This window comes from Cnephaeus nilssonii (genome assembly GCF_951640355.1).
Source record: "Cnephaeus nilssonii genome assembly, chromosome: 13".
Taxonomy (NCBI): domain Eukaryota; kingdom Metazoa; phylum Chordata; class Mammalia; order Chiroptera; family Vespertilionidae; genus Cnephaeus; species Cnephaeus nilssonii.
This window is the reverse complement of record NC_137084.1, coordinates 52,460,538-52,480,941: the sequence shown is the minus strand read 5'-3', so window position 1 is coordinate 52,480,941 and position 20,404 is coordinate 52,460,538. Positions and strand designations below refer to the sequence as shown.

At 38.5% G+C, this 20,404-nt stretch overlaps 1 protein-coding gene across 19 annotated transcripts in view; it reads left to right on the top strand.

The window, feature by feature from the left end:
* Positions 1 to 20,404, top strand: part of DLG2 (discs large MAGUK scaffold protein 2) — a gene marked incomplete at its 5' end in the record, with an annotated part of 1,931,014 nt that overhangs the window by 1,219,180 nt on the left and 691,430 nt on the right. For 18 of the 19 annotated variants that reach the window (XM_079787296.1, XM_079787299.1, XM_079787298.1 and 15 more), the window contains one exon: positions 9,720 to 9,773. The exons of the other annotated variant lie outside the window; for it this stretch is intronic. In XM_079787296.1, coding sequence (XP_079643422.1) covers positions 9,720 to 9,773 — 54 coding nt within the window. The remainder of the gene's footprint in view (positions 1 to 9,719; positions 9,774 to 20,404) is intronic. 19 annotated transcript variants of the gene reach the window in all.

The following is a 20,404-nucleotide window of genomic DNA, read 5'->3' as shown; positions in this document are numbered from 1 at the left end:
ATTTAAAAACCCAATAGCAAATATTTTTTGAATATATTGTATGCCCAACACAGTTAGGAGTCTAGATGGGGGTAGCTCTTGAGGAAATGATGTAAAATGAGGAGTCTACCCTCAAAACAATCACATTTTCAGTAAGAAGAGAAAAATATCATACATGAACCACTTAGTCATCAACATGTGTAAGAACAGAAGGAAATGCTTATTAAGAATGTCAAGGCTTGGTACTTTCACATAACAAATGTCCTTTAATATTTATAATTCATTGTAAACTGAAGTAGGATAAAGAGTAATGCTTTAAAATTGGAAGGGTAGGATAGATAGATTGAGACTTGCATGAGGATAAAGGAAACTTTTATGGAATGTTTGGGACTTGAGGTTGTCATTGAAGAATGGATAGAATTTGGTTAGGTAGATAGGAGAGAAAACCATGATTGATTCAGGATATGGGAGAAGGAAGAAATGTAACCAGTGACTTTATGGTAGACATGTAAGGTGTATGCTGGGAGTAGTGACAGCTCTGGCCTGATGGAAGAAAAGGGGAAGAGGGAAGGAAACTAAATAACAAATCATTAATTGATCACTCACTGTGTGCAAAGCACTGGTCCATGTGCTACAGAATAAGTAGGTCCCACCTTAGTCTGATGAACCAGGCTATTGAGAGCTTGCTCAGAATTCTGGTACCTATGTCTGGAAAATACAACTGTACTTCTAAGATAATAGCTCTTACCAAATTGCTTAGCAAAAAGGAACAGATGGTAACCACATGGATCTTTCAGGAATAGCACCACATGGAGTGAATCAGTGAGTTAAGTAGGTGTGGTTATTGTGGCATGGGGCACATTGACTAAATCACATCTGAGACGTGAGCTAATGACTCCATTTTTCGTGTACTCTTCAGAGAGCACTTGCACAATTAAAGCAGTTAAGTTAGTAAAAGCTCCATGTGAATAATGGGATTTATGGCATCATGTGGAATAATGGAGAAACACAAAGAATTTAGAATAGGCAGATCTCGATTTGAATCCCAGCTCTGCCTCTTTCTAGCTGAAATCCACTGATTCTCTCTGAACCTATGTTTACTTATCTATAGACAAGGTCTCTCTGGGGTTCTGTGAGGAGTAAACAAGAAAACACTGGTTAAAAGCTTACCATATCTTTTGCACACTGTGGGTGCTTGTTCACTCAATGCTAGTTCTCTCTCTCTTTTTTAATGTTTTTGTTTTTGTTTTTTCAGGGAGGCAGGGAGAGAGAGATAAAAACATCAATGATGAGAGAAAATCATTGATTGGCTGCCTCCTGCATGCCCCCTACTAGGGATCAAGCCTGCAACCAGGGCATGTGCCCTGATGGGGAATCCAACCATGACCTCCTGGTTCATGGGTCAATGCTCAACCACTGAACAACACTGGCTAGGCAATGCTAGTTCTCTTTCTTCTTCCTTAGAATTAAATGATCTAATGTGTATGGACACAATTTATAAATTATAAAGCATGTTATGGGTGGTCACTCTAATATAATTATCAATTTGAGGTTCAATGATGATCTGCAGTTAGGTGAGTCTTTATTTCAGCCTTTTATATTAAGTGCAAAGAGGTATGTGGAGAGGGTACAGGATAGAGGTCTAAAAAGTCTTTATAAACTAACAGTTCAAGCAATTTTTATCTCTTGTTTCAAGTGGGATTGATTCTAGAGATAACATATAAGGTAAAGAAAGCTATTTGGTTCTGGGTCTCCAGTTTCTGTGCCTCATTCGTCAGACCACTCCATCTTTTCTGCACTGGGGATAAATAAATGCCCAACCTCATTGAGGTCCTCAAGATCTCATCCATTTTCTGAAAAATATTACACTACCTTGTATTTTAAGGAGTCTCAAGCAAATGTGTTAACACTTGAATCCGAAAGGAAGAAATACTAGTGGCAGGTTTTCAAAGATCAGTGAGATAATTTGTGTTGACTAGAGCAGACTTCTGGGTATTTATAAAATCTTAATAGAGAGCAGAAGCAACCGCTTTGCAGTTGTTAAAACTTACCTTTGGAATCAGACTGATAGGTTTGACACTTGACCTTGCTATTAACACCTGGGTAACCTTGAGCAAGATACTTAACATCTGTGTGCTTCAGTTTTCTGTAAAGTGAGGATAATACTATATTTATTATTAAGTGAATTCAGGTAAGCAGAGTTGAATCAAGTTCAAGCCAAACATGAATCTACCATTCTCTCTTCATATTTTCTGAGCTAACCTGGTGGTAAGCTAGGTAGGTAATCATCCTTGCATTTTGTTAGGTGCTAGGGAGAGGGACCAAGGTCCTAGCTTCCTCCAAAATTGCTCCCTTGAGACACCTTGCCATAACCATTAGCCTGCAGTTAAGCCTTGGCTAGCCAAGCCTCAGACACTCACACTGTTCATACACCCATTCATCTGTTATTGCCTTAGTGTCCTCGTCTGTTCCATGGGTGCCCTATGTCACTGCAGGGTAAGGGCAAACCAGGTGAAAGGCCAGAACACCTTGGCAATGACTCAGAGCTACACTAGATTGAACTACAACTACCTGGTTGATCTTGTGGAGACAACAGGAAAAGAAAAAAAATCCAAGAAAGCGAAATATGGCCATGGCAATAAATAAAATAGCCTTACCTTTATAGAGTATCTCTCTTTCACTTCACATGTACTATTTTTTTAGCTAACTTCTTGGGAAATAGGTTAACTGGAAAATAGCATTGTCCCATTTTTTCAAGTGGTGGTTTGCAAGAGATTAAGGGACCTAGAAATCCTCTGAGAATTGGGAAATTGAATCTGAGTCAGTATGGTGAGAAATTTCTCTTCAGACTGTGAAAAAGAAACTAACAACTTTTAGGGCATAAAATAACTTTATTTTCAGGGGATCAGGAAGATGTGTGTGGTTACCAGCATGGGACCTGGGGCTAGAAAGACAGGGATTTGAGACGTGGTGGTGTAACCTGTGACCTTAGGCAAGTGACTAAGCCACTTTGACCCCCCTTTTTTTTCTCCTTAAAAAGAAAGGGAAACAATATTTTTCTTAGAACATTTTGAGAATTAAATACATTGATGCATCTTCAGCATCCAATAAATAATAATCATCCAATAAATGCTTAATATTTTATTATCATTATTATTGTTGTTATTTTCCTGTCTTCAGTTTTGATACTAAATAATTGTGAGATTTGGGCCATGCCACTTTCTTCCTGCCTATCCATTTTATATTTGTAAAATAAAAAGGTAGAACTAAATGATCATTAAAGTCTCAGCTTCAGAATTTTATGCTTCTAGAATGTATTTATTTTTCTTCTCTCATACAACCATCAATATGTTTTTAATCAGTTATTTTCTAAAAATGTTCTTTGGAGCTTACTAAAAAACATGCTGATTCAGTCAGCCTGGGTGCACCTGTGCCATTAGCCTTTCCTGGTTCATGCCTCCTGCAAGCCTGCTCACATGATATATTGGGGCCCAGTGATTGAGCCAGAGTGAGGAAGGGAGGGTTTCAGCACTAGCCTGGATCAAGTTGGATAGATCTAATTTGAGCTAGTTTCTGAGTTGTTGGTGAGCAGTAAAAAATAAAATCAAAAGAGTTCTGGTAACGTATGATTCCTTTGTGAGAGGCTAGAGAGCATGACTATCAATAACATGGGCTCTGAGTAAGATTGTTTGAGTTTGAAGACTATTTCTTTACCACATGTATGACTGTGTAAAGTTTCTGAAACTCTGTTTCCTCACCTGTAAGTTGAGAATAACAGTACCTGTCTCATTGATTATATGTGGATTAAATAAGTTAATTGCTGTAAATAAGTGCTTTATAAGTGCTTGCCCTTATTGTTATCTATACCAGTGTTAATATACCAGGAGATTTAGCTGTGGCTGGGTCATGAGATTCTAGGTAGTGATGATTCTCAACCAGGCAATTGTAGGTTCCAGGTAAATCCTTCAAGGAGGAGTAGGACTCTACCAACACCTCTGGATATGAGGCTCCAGCACAACATCATGGGAAAGAAGGAGAGGGAAGAAAGGTTTTCAGTCCCAATATAGAACTGGAGTGCAATTCAGGAAATCCAGAATGAAGTTCCCCTCCCAACCACATCACTTTTTTTTTTTTTCCCACAGCGGATCAACGTGATGGGAGGTTAGGGAGAAAATTTAATAGAAAATAAAGTTATTCTGAGTTCAATCCTTAGCATACCACTTAGTACTTGATGTTAAATATATCATTTCAGATCTAATTGAGGATGTGGGTAGTAACCCAAGTTATATTTTCCTAGTTAGGATCAGGGCATCACCCTGGATAGCAGCCTGCTTATATAAAGGCAAGTATAGGTCCTGTGGCACTTCCATCCCACTGAGGAGCCTGTCCTTTAAAGCTGAGAAATTCCTGCTCAGTTCCTAGCCCCATCAGTGTTACTGGTATTATTGTTCAGTCCTTGCTGTATCGAAGTCATTTGACGATGTGGCCTTCTCTCCTTTTCCATTTTGCTTCTTAAAAGCTTAGGCATTGGCCTGGGTTTAGTCTGTTGATGTTTCTGCTACCTAGCTTACCACTTGTCAGACCTAACCTTTCCCGAGTGTCTCCTTGGACTGACTGGCTTCTGTCAATACCTTATCAATACCTTATCCCTATCAATACCTTGCTGGAAGAGACTTTCTCACTGTAGCTGGCCTGATGACTACTTGACCATTTATGTCAGAGGCATATCCCAGATCTAGCACTTAACAAATATTAAGAAGAAACCACATCAGTCAAAATCAATAAACTCCTTTGAAAATTTGCATGAATTATGACAATCTTTATTAGTTACATTCTCATGGTAGCAAGCAAGGTAAGTTTACTTTTTTCTTAGTGTAAGCAAAGTTATTGATGTAATATGAAAATACTTGGCTATCTCATAGATCCCAAGGACAGGAAGGTGGTAGAATTCATGAATAACTTGATTTCATAATTTAAATTGTGTTAGTAGCCTCTCTGCTTGCTTCCTGCTTCTCTATGATTACCTTTATTCTTCCCTCTTGCTATAAACTGCTTTCTCCCATTGGAAAATAATGTTAAGTATAAGACAAACCATTTACATATTACAGTTTGGGTCACCCAAGACAGATTCATATTCTTAAGGCTTAATTAAGTCTAAGTCTATCTAGATTTACATATAGTCAAGCCTTGAAATTTCTGGTTAAAAGGATTTTTTTCATATTTTTTACAAATCTTTTTTCCAGTTAATGGAAATAAGCATATAGAAGGGGGATGCTGGAACTTGCTAAGTTAGCAATTTGATTTAGGGGTTCAATTAAAGAGGATATCTAATATGGAGAGTGAAGGTATAGGGATGGTAGATCAATGTGAAGTGTGGAGATAAAGCTTAGAAGAAACCATCAAAGTAACTAGGGAATTGGTGTTAAGACTCAGAAGCTAAACTAAATCAAACTAGTTATGAACTCACATGATTTCAAAAGTGAGACAAGAAACAACAGTCAGGCTGAGCCATGGGAAGATCTGAAATTATCAACTGGTGAGAAGAGCACACTTCTGGGCTGTACTTGGAATTCTATTGCACTCGGTGTTAACACCACTTGATTTTTATTCTCTGTGGATATGTGGCATTGACTACCTAAAAGGTTCCAGGAAGTTTCTTCAAAAATGGTCTGGGAAGGGCTGAGAGGGTCCTGGAGTAGAGCAATGGGGGATCTTCAGAGAGCCTGGCTTAGCACAGTGGGGTGGTGTGTTATTCACAACAGCCCACCAAGGCATCTCCTTGCCACTCACGCCAGAGAGCTGCCAATGTCACATGTCAGTGATGTATGTTTGTGTTCACACAATTCACACGTAAAAGTGTATGGTCATGCACTTTTAGTGACTTTCATAGATGTAGTCTTAATTGCGGCTTCTGGAATTTGTTATCACTGAGAAGCAAAGAGCTTTCTACATAACATGGATTGTGCTTTAAGATTCACAGCGTCCATATCCTGAGTTGTGCAATAGTTATTATTTTAGGAAAGCTGTATAGTTACGTAATAGTGACTGGTTAATGAAGTAAGATAGTCAATATCGGAAAAGTAGTCATAGTCATATTGTTAGTAACTAGAAATTTTTGGTTTTTCTTAGAAATGTTCTCCAAAGCTTACAAGGTGGTATTGTATTCCGTTATACCCTCATCTAAACTTTATAGATACATTTAGTCAATAATTCCTAAGTATTTACTGAGTTCCTTCTGTGTATCCAGGTACTGTGAAGATGTATAGGGAAATATACAATCTTTGTTATTTTCTAAATATAGAGTCTGGAAATAACAAATTTACACAGGAAGTGGAAAATAGAAGCATAGACATACAAAAGTGATGAATGGCACTGTGTGGGAAATGGGCTTGTGTATTAATGTATTCCCAGACCATATTAATGCAATATATAAGAAGAAGAAAAAATAAGATGGGTTGAAAGCCCCAATTCAAATCAGTATGTACATATTTACTGATCATACTATTGCTGGTGGATATGGAGTTCTTGCGGTGTCATGAGGAAAAGCATTTCTAGGGACCCACAAGAGAGGATAAGATCCGGTGGCAAGGTTTATTCAGGAAGCAAAATTATAGAGGTTCTCCAATGTCCCATCGCTGTCCAATTCACCATGGAAAATCAGGGCCAGAAATAGAGTCAATATCCAGAGATTCTGTGCCCTATTAAAGCTTAGCCCAGTCCAACATTTGGTGAGCTTAGCTTGTGTTCCCAGCTATAGTCTGTTGCTTTGCTGCCTTACCCAGGCTAGAGCTGGCCATGTGGCTGCTAAGGCCACATGACTAAAGAGAAAGAATGTATAGAATGCATGAATGCACAGCATGAGTGCAGGTGAGAGAGGGGTGGGGGGGAGGAGAGAGAGATTGATTCTTTGTTCACCTGAAATTATGTTTCTCAGGCCTGGCAAGAACCAAAAGTTTTTTCAAAATAATCAGTCAGCTTCCTAAATTTTCCTGGGTGTGCACTGAGGTCTACCCCCTAGTCCCACGGTCAGCAAACTGTGGCTCACGAGCCACATGCAGCTTTTTGGCCCCTTGTGTGTGGCTCTTTCACAAAATACCATGGCCTGGGCAAGTCTATTTTGAAGAAGTGGCGTTAGAAGAAGTTTAAGTTTAAAACATTTGGCTCTCAAAAGAAATTTCAATCGTTGTACTGTTGATATTTAGCTCTGTTGATATTTAGCTCTGTTGACTAATGAGTTTGCCGACCACTGCCCTAGTCAATTATCTTTTTCTCAGGTTAGACTGACCGGCCTCTATGGTACCACCCCCTGCACCATTTTTACTTTATTGTGCAAATCCTTATCTCCCCTCTTCCCCACATACACAGTCCGGTACTTGAAGGGGGAGGAGAGGTTTAATCCCCCAGGAGGGACAATGCTGTGATTCCTTGGGATATGAAGCGGTAGCTTCCTGGTGAAGCAAACACGCTCATGTCCCATATGCTTTGCTTCATTTCCCTCATTAATATCTAGCTAACTACAGTAACAATACTATACTAGATAATAAGGTAAATACAAGTATTAGGCGTGATACTCGGAAAGTTTTCAGTAAAGTAAAGGAGATAAGGCATCATCACTTTCAGGAGTCCTGGGAACCAATTAGAAACCATAAGAGATATGTCCTCAAAAGTGAAAACAAATAGTAACAACAATAAAAGCCATGAAGGCATTACTAGATTGCTTTCAATAATCTAATATGTAAGACCCTGAGGCATCATTTACCTTCATCGTGGCCTTTACTTTGCCTCGATCTTGTATGGTGCTAGAGATCTCCAATCAATGCAAGATTAGATGCTAAGATCAAGGAGCAGCTTAGTAAGAAAAGAATGGATTTGAAGTTACAAAGCCAGTGTTAAATATCAGCTTTCATTTTCCCTGAGCCTCATTTTTCTCATCTGTAGCATTGACATAGTGATAATAATGCCTCATCAATATGTTTTTGTGGAAATTAAATAAGAATACACAGTATATGTATGTCCTTATATGCATAGTGGTAAGTAATATGTATTTAATAAGTGGTAATTCACATGATCTAATCCATTCTCTTCAGTGCAGTTATAGCCACTAACACAGCATTGAGATTTCCCTCTGGGGTATAAACAGTTCACAAACCATACAGTGATATATCCTCACAGTAGTCCATCTTTAGAGACACTTTTAATAATAATATTTAACATTGATTCTGAAATTTAAGTTTACAAACACATTCAAATATATCACCTCATTTAGTCTTCAGACAACCTTTTTCAGAAAGTGATTATTTCTATTTCCATTCTACAGAGAAGAAAAATGAGGCAAAAAGGGTTAAGGGACTTGCCCCCAGGTCACCCTACAAGGAAGTTGCTGAGTCCTCAAATATTAGGAAGTTGATAAAACAAACTTGAACCCAGGTCTTCTAATTCTAAACCTCTCATCCTTCCCCCACACCACATGCCTCTTCACAATCACTGTTTTTGTGTGGAGTCCCCTGGAAACTATCTTTCTCTAAAGCCCCCATTTACCCACAAGGTACTTGCTATTAGGACTTTTACAAACCAGGAACATCTAGTTGACCCGCTATGTAGATATGTAGACCAGGGGCATGTTCTCAATGTCCAGTGTTTTTAGTTAAAACACGGTATTTTATTTTGTAAAATCTGCTGGATTGCCACTTGTCTTATCATTCGGTTAGGATCCCATAGACACAGATTGACATTAAGAACCTGTTACCTCGGTTAACTCCAGAGGGCACATCTAATGAAATGCCCTAAAAGTTGAATACTTGCCCAAACCACTGTGTCCTATAGCACAGCTCTCCATTAATCATGAGGAGAGTATTTCCTCTATCTAAATGAAATCTGCAATTTGGTAAGGAGATTAAAGATCCTTCAGGGATGAAGGGAAAGTTGCTGTGGAAATTCTAGAAACTAGAAAATAAAGATAGGTCTGCTCAATATTCATGAAGTCAGATTGGTTGATGCAAATACAGATTGCAATCTCTTATTTTTTAATGACTTGGCTTGTAGCTGTCCTATATCATATTTTACACAGATTCCTACTCAACTTTAAGGCAAATGACTGCAGTCTGTACAATTTAAAAAATAGTTTAGCATATTAAATAAGATTTTCTGCCACTTTGACTAAGTGTTCATTTTCTCTCCAGAGATTTTTAAGATATATGATCAGAAATGTATAAATAACAAAAAAAAATGACAGCATGTATAATAGGTAAACATATATATCACTAAGTGAACCCTTATATTTTGCATTGAATACAACGTACTCTCAAAAGGCAGTTTAAGGGGAAGGGTTGTAAATATTGATTTAAGTTTAATTTTGCTTCTTAGAGTGGGAAATCAAATTTACTTAGCACAGCCACTTTAAAAAGAAATGTTACCAACTTTAGCTCTCACCCAATGTTTTAGAAATCCTTGCCTCTTAAGTATCACAAATCCTCATCTTCTAAACTGCTGGATAAAATTTAAGAGAAAATGAGTATAAGTTGTATGAATGCTTACTTCATTTCATTATGTTGTAAGTGTAGCAAACACATATTTGGAGGGTGTTGGGAACTTTGAGCCATTTCATTTTTTTCTCCTAACACTTGACACAGTGCCTATAAGGGTCCTCAAGAAATACTGTTAAGCTGTTTGTTTAAAAAGTTAACAGATTCTTAGAATAGACTACTTACTACTTACAATATTTTCTACTTCTCTTTTTTCAGGCCAGCCCTGCTCCTATAATTGTCAACACTGATACATTGGACACGATTCCCTATGTAAGTGACATTTTTATTAAGGGCTTCTTTAAAAACTATTGTAGAACTTAATCAGCTATGTTTTGATTTTAATACATATTCAGTTTTACTCAATCCAGATAATTTTATGGAATGGTGTGTGGAATGAGTTTTGTGAGTTTTCTTTGTCATTTGCTAAATTTCGGCTTAGTCATACAAATGTTTTTCTCTTGTATTCATTGTTTTGTGAAGCACAGGGCCTGTCATGAGAAAAAAAATATATTGCCCATTGTGTTCAAATAATGTTAGTTTCCTAGGTGGTTCACTGAAAAGAGATTGAATTGCTTGTAGAAGAGATGAGCAAACTTCTTTGGATCTCTTAGTAAATATTCAAATCAGTTTCTGTTATAGAGCCTACAACATAAGTAAGTGTCAAATATTTGGTGGGTTTTTGCTGGGCTTCTAACAAGAACTGGAACAAAAGTCTTGTGAGAGTGAAGACTGTCTATATATAATAAATTGTATGGTTTTATAAAAGCCTGGCATGAGATAATAGGGTCACTCATATCAGTAAAGCCTGGGATTTTGTAACTGAAATATAACCACTCTGATGACCAAAGTTCTTGACAATGGGGTCCAGTTGGGCAGGGGAGATTGGAGAGGTAACAGGCCACATTATGTGTGAGTGGTTGACATTACAGAGGCTCAGCAAAGCTTTGCAAGTGGCCCTTACCTGGTGGGTAGAGAATAGTGATTTGGAATGATAGAACAGGTACATATCCATGCAGACAGAGGGTTGGAAGCAAGGAGAGGGCTTCAAGGATAGTGGGTAGAAGGACAAACAGATTTATGAACTTTGGTTAAATGAGAAAAGCATGTGAATCACTTAGAAGAATACTTGGCACAAAGTACCTGCTTAGTAAGCACCAGCTACTCTCAGTCTTAGAACTCAACGTCAAATGCCTGCAAGGGCCAAGCAAACAGATCTAGATCCAGTGGGAAAAAGAGGGCACATGGCCTTTCAAAAGGGGCAGCTACCACTCAGCTCCAGTGGGTTGGTACCAAGGGATTGTACCAGTGAGTTGGTACCAAGGGGGCCAAGTGTTATCAGACCACCCAATGTTTCAATAGAAGTCAGAACTTTGAATTTTGTGTAAAAATCTGCAATTTTTAAGTACAGGTAACTAATTTTCAAAGGTTCAAACACCTGTGTGTGCCAGAGTGTGGTTTCTAGTGCAGAGGCTGCCCTTTGAGAGACGTCTGCCTGGAAGGAACGGGAGGACCTGGGCTGGTCCTGCTAGCCGGACTCAGCCACAGGGGAGAAGTATGCTAGAACTGGAGTACAAGGCGGGGACTTGATTACAGGAACAAGGGACTAAAACTGGGACACAGGGTCAGGACAAGAATAACAGCAATCTTGGTTTAATGCTGAGTCACCTGAACTACTGAATTAGAACTTCTTAAATCTCTCTGGATGAGAGTTGTTTGGGGTCAGACCGGAAATGGGGTTACGTTTACTGGTAGAAATAAAGTGGCCCTGGAGGTGGAAAGTAAAGGACTCAGTTAGAAGGAAGCAAAACAGTGCATGAAGGACACAGATTGTCCAGCAGTCTCTCTCTCACTCTTTCTACCTTTTTGTACTTACAAAACATTTATATTGGGATTACTATATACCTGACACTGTTTTCAGCATGAACAAATATTAATCCTCATTTAATCCTCATAATAACCCTATGCAATAGATACTATTAATTTCTCCATTTTATAGATGAGGAAACTGAGTCCTAAAGAAGTTAAGTAACTTAATCAAGGTTGCACAGTAAGAGGCAGGGCCAACAATGAACCTAGAGAGCCTAGTTGTAGAGTCTGAGATTTTACCTGATGCTGGGAATGCTCCTTTCCTCTTTCCCTCCCTTGTTTTCTGTCTGTCAATTTGGAAACACATGTTGCTTTCTTACTCCTTGGCTACATGTGGCTTTGTGTGGAAGACCACTTGTCACAGAGGCTGCAGTACCCTTGGGGCAGAGACCCATGTTTATATTAAGGAATCCAATGTCTTTATTACAGTAAATCTCTTTACCGTATCCATTGGCAAAGCAAATGAGCAGTGCTTTGAAGAAATAGACACAGAACACAGAAACTTAATTTTCTAAGTAGGACTGCTTTCTTGTGGCAGATCTATATGATGTCAAAGCCTTCTGTTAAAGTTTTTGTGGCCTAACTGCCAGATGCCCTCATGCACAAATAATTTATCAATAGAAACTAAGGATTTTGTACAGACATGCCCAATTTATGCCCTGACTAATTAGCTAGTAAGATCAGCCACATAAAATAAAATAATCAAACTGCTCCCATTCTCCTAAATATCAACTTTGTATCTGACTTTGAGTTTTTCAAAGGGCTTTTTTTGTTCCATCTTCACCTGTTTTATATTTATATTTAATAGGGCCCTCTGTGAGCCTTCTTAAGAGTTAGAATTTTTACGAAGTTTTGCTAAGCAGCTTCATATGATGAAAACATCACCTAAATTAATCTATAAAACAGGAGTTATATAATAACTATTTCAGAGGTGGTTGGTTGTGAGAATAATGAGATTAGATATGTAAAATCATGCTTTGTTAACTCTTGTTTACTAGGGGTTTATTTATTTTATTTGATAAACACTTGTGAAGTAACACATGCTAGACTCTAAGAGAATGGTAAATATGAATGTCTTCCCCCATATGAGAGAAACATGAATACATTATCTACTAAAAATGGCAGATTTAATACAAGGACATGAATGCGAATATGCTTTGGGTCTTAGCATCAGCCCAACCCTCCCCTTTTTTCCTGACTCACTGGATAACCTTGAGCACTGTTCCTTTTGCAGTCCATTTTCTCATTCCCCAGTGTTCTATACTTTGTTTTCCTCTTTTATTTCTCATGTTCTAGTTGTGCGCATAATTTCAGCTCTATTTAATGAAAAAATGATTTTAGAGCTCCCCAGAGCATTTCAGTCATGTTGCATAAGAAGTCTTCCTTCTTTAAAAATATTACCTAAATGACAAAATTTTAATTATATATTAGTGTCCTCTTCAAAAGTAATTTTATTACAAGTAAATGTATTAATTTTGCCCATCAGCAAATTTGATTTTAGAAATTTATTGTCCTTATGGAAATGATTCCTTGGCATACATGCAAACAGCAATTGAATAACTAGAGGAAATCTGTGGTCAAAGGCAATTTTTAAATGTGTAAAAAGGGTACAATAGATACTTAAAGAGATTTCTGCCCCCCCCCCCACTTTTTTTAGGGAGTTAAGTTAAGGGATATTAGAGCTTTTAAAGTATCTGCCATGAACAAAGGTTACTGAGGTTCTTACACGTGACTGCTTCAAATAAACTCATTCTCATATGATGTCCTGATATTTTAGGGTTGGGTAGGACCTTATATGTGCCACAGTCAGCCTCTCATGCAAAGCAGGAATCCTATGTTTTCATAAAGGCCCATCATGAAAACATTGTGCAGATGTTTTCATGATGGGCCTTTATGGGTGGGACAGGCTACCAGAGTTTGTCATGTTCATTATGATGCTAAAGCCCAGGACACAAGTGCTCAAGAGAAAGCAAGGCGAAACAAGAACATTTCCATTTCAACACTCTGTGGTTTCCATTTTTTACTCCGTCTTTTTTATTCTTCTCCATGATGCATTGAATATTGTCTTATGCAAGGTAGTAAACATACTCTGTTCTTAGAGAGGGTGAGTAAAGCCTGTGTCTGATCTTTATACCTGGATCCCTGAAGGCCGACTTAGTGGGAAGGTAGCATGTTACCCTCTGGTACTCTGCAACCAACTGGCACGGAAGCCTCTCCGGGCACACCTCGTCCCTTCAGCAGACCCTTCGGAGTTCTATATTGAACACAAACAAATCCCATTCTTTCTGCTTTCATTTCACAATGGTTCTATTTTGATCTGTACTCTGGAAAATATACTATGGAAAGTGTGGAAAACGCAAGAATCATGAGGTTTAAATCTTGTTAAATAACTTGGGGTTCAAGGAATGCAAACCTTTCATTTTCAAATACAGATATCTGAGCTCTACTAGTAAGTGGTAGAACTTGGTCTACCATTTACTGTTACTCCATGTAACATTCTATTTTTGGTGTGCAACCAACAACCACAAAATCACTGATATATAACAATAAGCATTTATTTCTCCCGTAAGTCTTGCTGGTTGGCCTGGTCAGCTCTTTGAGGCTGTAGATTACCAGGTTGGCTGGGGCGTCTCTGCTTCACGTATTCCAGTATGGGGCCCAGAGGGTGGGACAGTACTCTCACAGTGTGTTCTTTTCATTATCATGGCTGAAGCACAAGAGGGCAAGCCCAGGACATACTAGTAAACATAGTTAGAGCCTCTGCTCATATCACATCCACTAACACCCCACTGGCCAATGCAAGTCATATCGCCAAGCTCAAAGTGAAGGAAGGAAGGAATTTTGCTTTACAAGAAACTAATTTGCCATACTGAATCCTCAAATAAAAGGGTCAAGAATCTGTACGTGTCCCTTTTTAAGAAAAATAAAAATCAGGTACAATAGAAGGAATCTTACACTTTAAAAATATTAGTAAGTCAATTATAATAAACAGTGAAAGTTTCAAAGGGGCCTGGTTCAACTAATATGGGGAGAGTGTGTCTAATTTATTAAGGATGTCTAAAAGAAATGAGAAATAAAAGAAACATCTCGCAAGTACTGGCAGTACAATGACTTTCCTTTCCTGTGAGACACTGTTGTCTGAAACATTGTTTCCAGAAGTAGAAATAATAATGGAGACAAGAGTATTTGGTTCAGAAATTCCAGGACTGTGGCTTGGAAAACCTCCTAGGGAAGTGAGGAAGAGAGAGGAGGAGAAGAGAGGAGAGAGGAGAAGAGGGGAAAGAAGGAAGAATTAGGTTACAAAAAATATGAGAGGGTCCTTCCTAGAGGGTATTATGCTGAGTGAAAGAAGTCAGTCAGAGAAATATAAATGCCATAGGATTTCACTTATATTTGGAATCTAAAGAATAAAATTAATAAATCAACAAATTAGAAAGACTCAGAGAACAGGTTGACGATTAACAGAGGTGAGGGGGTTGGGAGGATGGGTAAAAAAAAGTGAAGGGATTAAGGCATACAAATTGGTAGTTTCAGAATAATCACAGGAATATAACGTACAGCATAGAGAATATACTCAAGAATATTGTAATACCTATGTGTGGTGCCAGGTGGGTACTGGAAATATCGAGGGGAACTGTGTAAAATATATGATTGTCTAACCACTATGCTGTACACCTGAACTTAATACTGAATGATATTAAATATAAACTGTAATTGAAAAATAAGATTTAAAGTAAAATAATGACAGGATCCTTAGTAATATCACCCGTTGTATTTACCAGGAAGATCTTTAATGTAAAAGTTATTTGAAAACAATCATATTTATAATATTATCAGAGACATTTTTTTTGGTAGCAAGTTTTAAATGTTAAAGGTCATTGGATGCAGACACAGCTATGATTCTAGGGCAGAGGACATGAGAGTGGTCTAAAGGGGATAAAATGGCCCAAGGAAAGACTGACAACGTGAGCGAAGGTTGGTGAGAAGAGAGGGGGGCGAGAGAAAATGAAAAAGGATGACATGGGTTCAGGGACATAGAGAAGCCCTGAATTTCATTTGGTAGCCACAGAATGGGCTCGAGGCTAAGGTGTTGTTAAGCAGGATTTAAATGGCATTTCTGGTTGATTCCAGCATCGGGAAGCTCAGGGTAGGAGCTCTCTGAGGAGGAGGTTGCTGTATTACCCAAGTGAGATGGCCAAGCACTTGGCCGTAGAGGTGGATGAACAGTTAGGCATTATTTCTTTGAGTTACTTTGTGCAACAACAGACCCTTGTGATTTAAGCTACTGTTGACTTTTAATTGGCTAGCTTTCCAGAATGATTCATGAAGGGAGAGGAAACAGAATTATGTTTGTTTCTTTGAACCGTCCTGGCAGTGATTAATAATGACAAGATATTTTGGAAGAATTTGCTGAATTTAGTATATTTATCCTTCAGCAAATAAGTTTGTTACGCTTTTCAGTTTTTCCCATGAACACTGCTAAAACTATATTGTTGATGCTTTTATCTGTTCGGAATGTAGTATCATCCAAAAATGAAAAACCCTGACTTGTCAGAAAACAACTTAATTTTGTCTTAATTATGCCCAGGAGGCAATAGGAATTTAGCAATAGAGGCAAAGCTATCAATATTTGTTCCCAAGTCAAGCCTAGCCAATCTAAATCCATTACTCAAGTGCCAGAGTCAGCAGATTCCTTATGCCCCCACCTGTTACATTGCTCCAAAAGGCAAAAGATGGAATGTAATAGTGCTTCTCAAATATTAATATGTATAAGAGTTACTTGGAGATCTTAAAATGCAGATCTGATTCAGTGGGTCTGGGATGGGGCCTGCTAGTCTGCATGTCTAATCATCTCCAGGTGAGCCCTGTGCTCAATTATACACCACACTTTGAGTAACAAGAGCGTGTAATGAGAGAGATTAGGCTTTGGATTCAGGAGCACCTCTGCTAGTAAGTGCTTGGGTGAGTTTTGGTTAAGTCAAATTATCTACCTAAACCTCTGTTTTATCATTCGTGAAATGGGGGTAATAATATTTGACTTGCTGGGTTATTAGGAGTGCTCTTCCTAGTATGTAGAAGGTGCTTAATAAATTGTTCATCATAATATTGGGGGGAGGGTGTGCCTTTAATAAAATAAAAAAAACATCCTGTTGACTTAATTTTGAACTGCTGAGCAAAGAATGCAAAAGCCATGGCAAGTTCTGAGAGAGGGCACATAGCAATTATGTAGGTCCATGGGCCTACCTACATCTAGATCTTTGCTTCTGGAAGTGTGGCCCATTGACTAGCAGCAGTGTTAGTACCTGGGAGCTTGTGAGCATAGAATGTACGGTCCCACTCAAGACCTACTAAATCAGAAACCGTGTTTTTAACATGAAATTTGTATGCGTATTAAAGTTTGAGGACCATTGGTCAATATGAAAGAAACTTTTGTCCAGTTTAGATCCCTTTGTCTTTGTTCTTTCCCCATTGTCTTTGGCCTGCCCTTGGAACAGCTTCCCTTTTCACTCTTTCACCCTAAGCATAAAGCATATCTGTAGGGAAAAAAAAGGGTCAACTCAATTCAACAAATTGACACTTTATGGCAAACTACTGTCTTGCTGGCTTCTAGATTTGTGCTCTCCAAGACTCCCACCTTAGGTCCTTCATTATTTAAATGTTATTAAAATAATATAAACTTAAAATTAACTTTCTCTGTTGTACTAGCCACATTGTAAGTGCTCAGTAGCCACCATGGCTGGTGGGTACCATATTTGACAATGCAAATATAGAATATGTCCATCTTTTCAGAAAGTCCTATTGTACAGAACTGTTCTAGATAAAAAATAAGAAGAAAGAAGCAGGAAGGAGGAGCTAACATTTATCAAGAAACCACTCTATTTGCATATATTACTTAATTCATAAATTACCTAATTAAAATTATAATGATCTTTCCAACTTCTGTGAGTTGGTTTCATTTCATTTGTTGTAGAGTTGAGTATTTTCATATCTTCTAAATAGTCATCACTCTCTTCAGGAATTGTGGGGAATGCCATGTGAAAGACATGGTCCCTGTTCTCATGGCCTTAAAAGCTTATCAACTTTTAAGACTCATAAACATGACACATTTGGAGGAAAATACAAGCAATTATTGAGAGCTTTCTTACAAGTTCAGTGATTCATCATTTTTTGTGTGTGAAATTAGAAAATTCCTATTTATACTGAAATGAATCTTTAAAGAGAAAAATTTTAAAAATGAGAAGACTTGACCTATTTACCCATTCACAAACCTACTTTCATCTTTTCCCCCTGTGGTGCCCTTATAGAGGGCACTTAGCTGGCTGCTCTACTCATAACTCCCCATCCACTGGGAAGCTCCTATGTATAGGCTTGTTATATTGGATCTAAGGTGGGAGGCAATGGGGAAAGTATAACAGTTATCCAGATGGAAAGTGTGATTGTTCGATGAGAGTCACCACAGAGGCCCTTCTTTCTGGCAATGGTTCCTCTGGCGGCATATCCATGTATACTTGGGCAAAGTAGCCGCTTATTCCAAGGTGCTCAGCCTGGCAGAGCAGGTTTAAGAACAAAGGGAAATAATTCAGAAAAAAAATATTTCTAGAGTTGCGCTATAGCATTACTACTCAAAATGCAGTCCAGTCCCACCAGGAAGGTTATTAGAATTGCAGAATCTCCAACTCTGTCCCAGATCTATGGCATCAGAATATCTGAGGGTGGGGCCAAGGAATCTATATTTTTACCAGCTCACCAAGTGATTCTTATGCACATTACAGTTTGAGAGAAGCTAGTAGAAACCTAAAGAGGCTTCTGGATGCTTGACTGAAGTGGGAGTGTAGGGTAGGGTAGGAAATACTGCACACAGGAAGGCAAAAATAAAACTATAGGGATTCACTAAAGCAGTGATGGCGAACCTATGACATGCGTGTCAGCACTGACACACGTAGCCATTTCTGATGACACGCGGCCCCTGAGGCGGCCACATGCCGAGGATGAAACATTTGCTGCTCCTGAGGATGAAACATTTGCGAAATAATGTTTTTTTCCTCAAAGTGACACACTACCCGAGTTATGCTCAGTTTTTTGGCGAAGTTTGACACACCAAGCTCAAAAGGTTGCCCATCACTGCACTAAAGTATAATGGTAACACATTTAGTATTAATCTGAGCCAGCTTTTAATTCTAGAGTTGTTGTTGTTGTCATTATTATTATTTAAATCATGTGGGACACTTTTAAAAACATTGACTTTCATAGTCTAGTAGCGTCTACTAGATAATGCCTAGTGGTAGTACATGCTATCAAAACACCCATTGACTATCTCTGCCTGGCTCACTCCTATGTATCCCAAAAGGTTCAGCTTGAATAATGCTTCTTCTGGGAAGGTGAGATTAGGCGTGATGCTCCTGTTGTGTGCTTCCACTTCAGCCTCTTCTTCTCCTCCATAGAAGTTACTACATTTCCTATATATATTTAATATATTTTATTGATTTCAGAGAGGAAGGGAGAGGGAGAGAGAGATAGATAGAAACATCAATGATGAGAGAGAATCATTGATCAGCTGCCTCCTGCAAGCTCCCTACTGGGGACTGAGCACACAACCTGGGCATGTGCTCTGACCAGGAATTGAACCATGCTCAACTACTGAGCCACACATCCAGACTGCATTACTTCTTTCATGGCTGATATTTCTTCCTAGAGTATAAACTTTATAAGCACAGAAAAAAAAATTGCTCCGTGTATTCCACCCTTGTTATCTCTATAACCCAGCACATTTTTGCTGGGCGGGCTGGCTGGCTAAATGAATGAAGGGATGAATGAATAAAGATGTGAAGAAACTGCAGTAAGGTAATCTGCTATAAAGAACCATCCCATTTGAGGAGTCAGGGAAAAGTAGAATTTTAGGTAACTCTTAAAGAATAAGTAAGGCATTTCCAGGCAGAATAGGGAAAAGGCATTCCAGGAAGAGGGAAGTCTATGTGCACAGGCCACAGGCCTGGAAACTCATGTTCTGAGATCTGTGTGGCTGAAACAGAGAGTGATAGCATGAGGTTGGAGAGGAAGGGTTGAGTCTGATTGTGAAGACCTTATTTGCTTGATATGGGATTTAAACTCTATCCTGTGAGCATTGCCAGTAGTATCATCTTCTCATATATTTGGGAATTTAATAGTCATTTTTTCACCACTAGGATCTTTTTTGTATGTGTGTGACTGCTGTGTAATAGATACCCTAAATATATGTTGAATCAATAAAGCCAAGAAACAATAGTGATCATTTAACACAATGGACTACAAGCTTTTCTCAAGCTTTTTGTATACGTTCTTATCTCTTTGCCTTTGTTCTTTATGTTCCATTAGCCCAGAATGTCTTTTTTCTCCGTACCCATCTTTTAAAGATTTCATTAAACTGCCACTTCTATCAGGAATACCTCATCAATCATTCTAGACAAAATTAATGCCTCCTTCCTCCTTGATTCCATAGTATTTAACTCACAGGAGGTTGCCTGCTTTAGAGAGTAGACTTTGGGCTCTTTTGACTCTACCATTTACTAGCTGGGTAACCTTGGAAAATTAACTTCTCTGGTCCTCTTTCCTCATCTGTAAGTAGAGGAAGTAATAACTGTCTTCCATCATGTATTAATTAGTGTATAGGTTCAATTACATATAACAGAGACCAAAATAGCAGTGCTTTTGTAAGATTAAAATGTATTTATCGCCCTGACCGGTTTGGCTCAGTGGATGGAGTGTCGGCCTATGGACTCAAGGGTCCCAGGTTCGATTCTGGTCGGGGCATGTACCTTGGTTGCGGGCACATCCCCTGTGGGGGATGTGCAGGAGGCAGCTGATTGATGTTTCTCTCTCATCGATGTCATCGATGTTTCTGGCTCTCTCTCCCTCTCCCTTCCTCTCTGTTAAAAAAAAAAAAAATGTATTTATCTCACATGTAACAGTCCATATGTTTTATCCAGAAATGGAAAGCCAGCTCAGCTCTACAAAGTAATATATATATATATATATATATATATATATATATATATATA